Source organism: Porites lutea, chromosome 4 (assembly GCF_958299795.1).
Source record: "Porites lutea chromosome 4, jaPorLute2.1, whole genome shotgun sequence".
Classification (NCBI taxonomy): Eukaryota; Metazoa; Cnidaria; class Anthozoa; order Scleractinia; family Poritidae; genus Porites; species Porites lutea.
The window spans coordinates 8,344,655-8,353,280 of NC_133204.1; the positions used below are offsets into that span (position 1 = coordinate 8,344,655).

Here is an 8,626-nt window from a genome sequence, read left to right on the forward strand (position 1 = left end):
GAATAATTTTGTGGACCATCAAGACAAGTTTTTCTGACTGATAACTAGCCTAAGAAGTTCATGGAAATAAAGCCGACGAGTCATTTTCTATCGTTACTCGGTATTTTCTATCGTTTTATGATCTTGTTATAGCAAATATCCTTTTTATCCAGTTTTTCCATAAAAAATACATGAACCCTGAACATGATTGTATGAAAAAATCGCAATAACAGGGAATTAGAAAACCTAAAACTTAAACCGGTGCATAATTGGGAGTATAGTTCCCTTTGGAATTTCCGTGGCCGTAGTTAGGTTAGGTGCGTTTTAGGATTTTCAGTACTTCCATGATTACAATCGCGTCTTACCGACTGAAGGGGAATTTTCTAATTCAAATAAGGTCATATTACGAAGGAAGCGTAAACGTTTTGTGAAATCATCATCAAATTCCGCCTTGTCTTTAATTGGTACGCCGACAAAGCGTAATTATAATTTGCGGGTTCAATGTTTTACGTTACCAAGCAAAATTTTCGTTCTACGTCTAAGAAGCATTATTTTAATAACCGCCTTAAATTAATTCTGACGGAATGTTAAACGGCAGATATTAAGTTAAACCAATGCAAAAAAAGTTAATGTAAATGATTTAGGAAGCACCGTAGGAAATGCAGGCCAAATCTGTACAAATTAATCAAATAATTAGGAACATCGAGTTCCTATGGAGAACCAAAAGCGTCAAGTATAACCATGCATGCAGCTTAATCAAGCAAATCTCTGCAAGCCATATTCTTCAGTGGAATCACGACAGAATATAATTGTTTACTCTTTGTAGAACTATAAAAGGAGTTTTTAGAAAAAAAGTTTAGAATTGCGTTCCAGTGTTTTTCACATAATTTCATCGCCTTTCGCGACTAAAGTAATAATACTTCCAGAAGTTAAATTTTTGGGGGGGACGGCGCGTATTTTAGTCTTTTTTTATTATTTTTTATTGAAAGTGTGTAACTGATATTTTTATAGCGTGTTTCATTTTTCATCGCGAATTCGTTTCCCAAATTTACTTAATGGTTACACTTTACTCTTTTTTTTTAAATCCTGGCTTAATTTTTTAGCACGAAAACTATTTTTTTCTTTCCGATAGCAGAAGGATTTTTGAAACTTCTCGATAGTTCTTAAGGTTGCAACGACATTTTATCAAAGCAAACTCCAGTCTTCAGTCTTTACCTTACTAGCCACGGCCAGGGTATTACGATTGAGCTGATGAGAAATTTTTGAACATAACATCGCCTTCAATTTGATCTTGCCGGCTTGCAAAACTACAACAGTCTACAATTATTTGGTAATTTCACTCAGAATGGATACTGACTTTGGTGAGGAGTCCATACTCAAATTAAGCAAGGATACCTTCTAGTCGAAATAATTCGAGGCGTTCCTAAGTTTTTGCCCGCCTTCTCTTAGTCAATTAGTTAATTTCCGTGGATAAAAAGCTTTTGCGAACAACATGTGAAAAAATGCGGCAATGAATTCATCCTTGAAATATTAATGAACTAAACTTAATTTTGATGAGCCAGAGTTTCTAAAGTCATTCCCTTTTAAGCTTCAACTAGTCTTAATAGCAATATTCTGGAACGATGTTAGCGTTATTAATTTTGTGTCCCGCGCTTCCTTTTTTAACACGATTACAATCGAATAAATTACGAAAAACTTTTATTTTTTGATAATACATATTTTTGTTTTGCTATGATTATGCCTAATCTGGATCCCGTCTATTAGTAATTTTGAGTAATCAAAAGCGGACTAGATTTCCCAGACTCCCCGTGTAGCAATGATAATTACTATTTGAACAAAATGATTTCATTATTTGGATAATCATGAAAATTTCAGTAAAAATCTGGCGTAGAACATCAAGCATAAAACGGAATGATATTGAGGTCTTTTTTAAAGGCTTTGGTAACACATATATTGTTCTGTAGATCCATGCATAAGCTACAAATAATTTTCGCGAGTCAAAGTCCATTAGTGCTGAGAGAAAAAGCACTTAATCAGTTAAAGACATAACAAGAAAGATACATGAGAAAATTAAATAAACCATTCGCCAATCAAGCGAGATGGAAAAGCTTTAAGATCTTTATTAAAAATGTATGATTCGCTTGTAATAAGAGGTCAAAAAGCCACTAAAGACTTGTCATTGCCATCATTCGGAGGGGTGTTCAGTTTATTTAATTTGAAAACGAAAAGTTGATTTTTCACAACTTTTACAGACGTGAAAGTTAAGTTAGAAGGAGATTCCTCTGTGTATCTATTGTGAGAAATTTTTTATCGACGTTTTAAGGTATTGTAATTGTTCTGTCGGCCAAAAAACCCGGCTTTTCTGATTTCAACCACCCCTAAGTTGAGTTTTTAACTTAACATCTAACTTCTGACTGAAAGTAGTTGTGAAGAGTTTAAAATGCATGATTCTTCTTCGTCTGAAACTTCGTCTTCGTTTCGCCATCGAGAAGAGATGAGGCCTCGTAGATCTCCCCCGCCTCTTGTTTCGTTAGATGGTTCCCGGAGAGGCTCGCTTGTTGGTCTTCAAAGGCTGGTCTACAGCTCGCAAATTTTCGCACATTCACGAGCATCCCACGAAGACTCGAGACCTGTTGCGAATATAGGCGACAATGTGGTGGAAGTAAAAACAGGTATTCTTAAAACTCTTTTTTAATTTTTAGTACTTCTAAATGTTTTAGCAGTAGTTAAGGATATTTAATTCGTATCCGAAGACACTTAAGTACATATAATACGTCATTTAGCGTTGAATTATTAAATCCGAAGAAAACAAAAAGAAAACAATTCATAAGATTTTGGAGAAAGTACATGTTTTCTTTGCCAATAAAAACATCTGAGACTAAGGTTTCAAAAAGCGTTTATAAATATTCTGAAAATCTTTGTTTTGGCCTTTTTACCATTATTTAAAGCTTTTTAATCATTTATGATTTGTCGCAAAGTAATATTTTTGCTCAGCGTGAAATCATCATTAAGTTTTCTCAAAATTCCAGAGGAGTTCTGTTCTATTTCTTCATCTGACAAATGCATTTGCCCGCAATAAGCCCTGTACACAAGATATCTGTCCTCAGCGGTTAGTGATATAAAAGAGGCATTTTTGATGTGTTTGATAACAAACATTCCTGAATTTTGAGGTTTTCAAAGTAAAAATATAATGGAAATTGTAAATAGCTCTCGTGCGAATGATACCTGCGGTGCAACGGAAGTCAATGTGGATCTTTTAGAGCGTAATTATTTGATGCAGTTGTAATTGTTATGATGCCAATAGGGACAGACAATGTGGAACAAGACAGCATATTGCTAATTAGCTTTATTCATAAATAAACGGTTACCAGTGGGTTTAAAAAAAAAAAAAAATAGTATTTAATTTTCGAAAAGCGAAAACCCCATGCAATAAAAATTGCATTTTGGCATAATGGACATCAAAATGTTCAAGACGGATATATGTATATCCAAGCAAAAAAGGGGAAAAAGGCTGAAAAGGTCATGACAGATCAGTTTAGCTCTTCTCTTGGTAATTATCAACATTATGATCACTCCGCCATAGCGTGCGAAGAAGTAGCCGGTAGGTGAAGCTCTCACGCAAGCAACCTTCAACTTGTCTTGCATGAGAAGCCCCAGTTCTTCTTGTTTTAAGCTTCACACATCACGCTCCACTGCGCGATTTTACCAGTAATGATTAAGAAAATAATCCCTGGCACCCAGGGTAACCAATTTTCTCCTCTTCGTAACATTTTCCTTTTCCAAATCCCAACGGATGATTGTAAGAGCTTTGACTGCCATTTTTTAAAATTTATTTTCCCTCATATGGAAAGAAATGGGGACGCAACGGTGCGCGTTATCGAACAGTATACGGAGGGGATTTTAACAGGAAAAAAGCATCGGCGGGATGAATGATTTTTTTGTGCTTGAGACCTCGACGGGGTACTCCTCGAAATTCTTGGTGGGGGTGTGCCGCCCAGTTCTTCAAACCCTGACCCTGTTACAGACCATGAAACATGTAATTTCCCACACCCATTTTGAGACCAGGGACCCGTTTCTCGAAAGCCCCGATAACTAACGGGCCCGTTAAGCTGTTTTTGTTTACATGCAAGATAGAGGTTTGAAAAGTTTTGCAGCTAACATGGTAAAGCTACCAGTTAGTGCAACACAATGGAGTAGTTTGCTAGCCAGGACCCGCGCCCTTATTCTTTATATTTCGATTTAAACATTTGATTTCGGGCCCGAAAAGTTACCGGGACTTTCGAGAAACGGGCCCCTGGCCTCTAAAATCCATACCTGTTTTCAGAACTGGCAAAGGCAGAAATTAGGTCATCACTCCTTAGATAAGAACGCCAACAAAAAGATTCGAATGCGCATCTTACTCTTTCTTTCTTATTCATGTACAGTAGAATTGAAACGACAAATACCTTCACACACTCCCATAGTTCCCTCGAAAACAATACCTAAGTTTAAACCAAAATCTGATGGGCAAAGTCTATACCTGTTTTCAGACCGAAATTGCGCGAAAACCATACCCTTTGGGGCGGCACATACCTATATGACTAATTATAAGGGAGTGCCCCCCCCCCCCCCCCCCTCTGGGGCTTTAAAGGCTGTTAGTAAATTCCAATCAGCAACAGATGGCAAGAAATAACATGAAATGAAACTTGAAAAAGTCGGGCCCACCTTTTTCAAGTTCAATTCATGTCCAATTTCTTTGAAGTTTGAATTCTTTGTCCCCCGAAATCACCAAAAATTATTATTGTTTATGCTCCCTAATGAATTTTTTTCTTGATATCTTCTTAATAACTCTACAGGAGCCTTAGATGCGTGAGTAAAGGCACTTAGTAATGACTTCAGTACAGAATTCATCTAAAACAGTAATATCCTGGGAAGCCCCTTTAAACTACGGTTACCGTTAGATAACATCGAGTGAAGCCAGATTGGACACCTTATGAATTTTACACAACTCATTATTTCCATAATGGAACGAGACTGGAATGTAGAGTGAGGCTAGAATAGCTGAAGAAACCAAAACTACAGAGCGCCAGTTATGGAGAGAACACAGTAGAGAGTTAAGCACTGATCTGCAGTGATTAGGGTTGAGCACTGAACTGAAAACGGTTAGCTTTCAAATGTTGTAATGGGGTACGGCATAAGAACATGTATATTTTAAAAATTATTGGATTTGGCAGCTAGTCCTCGATGGTGTAGTGGATATGGATGTAGGCTATAAAGCAATTGACCCGGGTTCAAATCATTATAGTGGATTTTTTCTATGTCATTTTATATTACACAGTAAAGTTGGACTTAAGTTGTTCTTCATGTAATTTTACTGAAAGAACCAATCTGACTTCAGCCGATGTTACCTAATGCTAACCTTAAACTTCCTCCTCTACCACGAGGGGGAGGTAGGGTAGACCTCTCTTCTTCCTACTTTTTCAGCCAATATCTTCCTGCTCCTTACTTTTTCGGGCCATTTCTCCCTCCTCCCTATTATGTACCTCCTCCCTCTACCATGGTATGCGGGACTGTATAATTCACAGACATGCTTACATTGATGATTATCTTCCAGGTACCAGACCGTCACTTTCACAACCTCGTCCCAGTCTTCCAAGTCCAAAACCCAAGCGAAGCAGGACTTCGTTCACCCCCATGCAGTTGGAACGTTTGGAGGAGGAGTTTTCAATGGATATGTACGTGGTTGGTTTGAAAAGAATGAAGCTGGCAAACGAGTTAAACCTGACAGAAAGACAGGTTAAGGTGTGGTTCCAGAACAGAAGGATGAAGTACAAACGAGAAAGAGCAAAGACAAGATCAGATGGAGGAAAGTAAGGAGGAGAGGCATATACAGCATAACCAAGTCAACTTATCTTGGTGCCGGGAATATCAATGACTGTGGATTATGAAAGAAACAGTATAACAGTTAGATATGTTTGTTTAAATCATAATATTCCAAACATAATACAAAATTTGTAAAAGCTTATATTGTTTGGCTGTTTCAAAGTTGCACTTGTCTAGCCGGTTAGTATTCCAAACTAATCACAATTCAATTCAATTCAATTCAATTATATTCCTTTTTTTTTAACTAAATAAGGTATTTATACAAGTTATAAATGTACAGACTAATAGAAGAAGAAGGAAACGGATAATAAGTAATCATAGGCCCGGTTTCTGAAAGGCCGGGTAGCGCTTACCCAGGATTAAAACTTTGTTCCACTTTGTGCATTTACATTCCTGTGCATTGCTTAGAGTAACGCTTGGTGTTATCATAACTGTATCTCAGAGAAAAGGCTCAATAGCATTTTGTAAGCTTGAGATACATGTATATGTTCGTAGACAAGAAGACCGTGCTTAAAATTTGGCCTAATCTTGGGTTGTACTTAACCATCTTCGAGAAACCGGGCCCATTAGGCTAGGAAGAGATAATATGTGTGTGACTGTGCAGTGTCCAAAGTAGCAAGAGCGTTCTATTTGGACATCGCCACCTTCAGGTAGGTGGCAGAAAAGAAGAGAGAGAGAGAAAAAAACTCAAATTATATCAGTGATGGAGCATGCAGAGTAGAAGTAAGATAGTATTTCTATTCAGTCTTAAAAGTATTATACGGTAGACATTTGAGACCAAATAGCACACATATATCTGTAGATGTTGTGTGGTTTCCTGTATTCTAAGTTCTTACTTACATACACGTCTTAGTTAAGTACACATAACTGTAGCTCAAAACATGCATGAAAATAATGTCACTCAAGGTAGACTAAAAGCATCCAAAGGGATGCTGACGCAGTGGAACCTAGTAAGTGCGATCGAGACCAGTCTCTGATTTGCCACAGGATCGCACGCTGGAGCCCATCAATGCAGAGATTCCATTTCTCCTGTAAAGATTATGTGAGAGCACATTAGAATTTTCAAGCTATTATAGAACGAATGAATGAATACAAACTTTATTAACCAAGGTATCAATCTGTTTTCAGAATTTTAAACGCCAGTTTATTAAAGCAGAGCCAAGAGAATATTCTATCAAGGTCGTAGCTCATTAAATTTTAGTTTGAAGAACCAAAAAATTTATGGCAGGGAACGTTAAATTTGTGTCGCCCGTAAATGACCCTCCTGTACTATTAACTAAGCAGTTTGTCTTTAATATAAACGAGAAACAAAAATAGGCCTAATATAGAGCCCAGTGGTAGCCCACATAAAACCTGACAGTTGTTAACAGATGACACCCTATTTACCATTCAAAATTGCTGCCTGTTTTCTAGGTAAGATCTAAACCATGTTAATGTTTACCCTCCACTCGGTAGTTCGCGAGTTTCGTCAACAAAATTACACGGTCGAGCGACCATAATAAATCCTAGAAAACGAAAATCCGGGGATACGATTTATTTGCCTTATTTATCTCGGACGTTTTTATGGTGCTTTCATCTATTCCCGCAGTTTTTGAGGTTTTCTCGAACATGTTATGCATTACGGTGATTACAGTGGAACCTTGATATAGCGAACCTCTATACAACGAAGTCCTCGGTAAAGTGAACGATTTTCTTTGCCCCAGTAAAAATGAAATATGAAAAAGAACGTCGATCAACGAATCGAAACCTCATTATAGCGAACAAATTTTGCCAGTCCCTTGGCCCTTCGTTATATCAAGGTTCCACTTTAGTAACTATGACATCACCAGCTTCTTTATCATCCACATAAATACTAGATAAATATATATTGAGCAATGTTCTCTTTTGTAATAAGTAAAAATGGCCGTTTTCTCGCTAGAGACGGATTATCCGTCTGAGAGAGGTTGTCCGTTGGATAATTCGCGTCAGACGAATGATAGATCTTAACTTGAAAATGGAGCGATTTTATTGATTTTTCAATCTTTTTCGTTTTAGTGTGTTTTCAAGGCAAAAAAAGAATAAAATGTGTGCAGGAATTATCTTTGAACAAGGTCTTATTCATGCAACTTTCTTAGTTGTGCATACTTTTGCCATTTATCTCATTGCGGGTGACAAAAAAATGAAAGGTTACTGGATTTCAGAGTGAAAAAAAAAAGCCATTTTTACACCATATGATACGGACAACTGAACGTTACAGAAGAAGCCTCGAAATATTGAATTTCGTCAGCTAATTATTAGGAATTGTCGCTTATGTGGTAGGAGAAATCATCATCAAAGAATGTGACTTAGACAGGTACTCTTATTTTAACCCCAGACGTAAAGTGCTAAATTTGATCTGCATGACTTGAGGTGTACACGACAATCCCCAGAGATCTTTAATTGGATGAATTATTTCTTTATCGATTGCCTCTTGAGTACAGCGGTTCCGGGTGTTAAATAAGGATGCGAAAATAGCATAGTTTGGGTTCTAATAGGGTCAAGGTTTTTGACGGTATCAGCAGAACATGTAGTAGACGATTCCCACGCTCCAACTCACTTTTAATCGTGCGAAGCAGTAAAACCCAAATAACAAATATCATGCGAAAACATGTCTTTTATTTGCTCGTATTGTATGAAGATGGTTACTGTTCTTAAAAAACTTGACAAAGTTACATCATAGGCCACTGACTGGGGCAAAGAACTTGGCGGCTTATTTTCCCCCTAAAAGCAGGTGGTCCTATGCCCGCGAGGAGCCATGGGTAACCGC

General features: G+C 37.4%; 1 protein-coding gene across 1 annotated transcript; it reads left to right on the forward strand.

Annotated features, from left to right (window-relative positions):
- Positions 1–2,171: 2,171 nt before the first annotated feature.
- LOC140934930 (ventral anterior homeobox 2-like) lies at positions 2,172–5,925 on the forward strand. The gene is made up of 2 exons (XM_073384485.1): positions 2,172–2,651; positions 5,573–5,925. The coding sequence occupies exons 1-2, from the start codon at positions 2,420–2,422 to the stop codon at positions 5,830–5,832; spliced, it is 492 nt and encodes a 163-aa protein (XP_073240586.1). The 5' UTR covers positions 2,172–2,419; the 3' UTR covers positions 5,833–5,925.
- Positions 5,926–8,626: the final 2,701 nt, after the last annotated feature.

What these genes read in the sequence shown, in the direction of transcription:
- LOC140934930 (XM_073384485.1), top strand. Translation starts at nt 2,420, where the DNA reads ATGCATGATTCTTCTTCGTCTGAAACTTCGTCTTCGTTTCGCCATCGA. An exon ending in TGTGGTGGAAGTAAAAACAG is followed by an intron (nt 2,652 to 5,572) that starts GTATTCTTAAAA and finishes ATTATCTTCCAG; the next exon opens with GTACCAGACCGTCACTTTCA.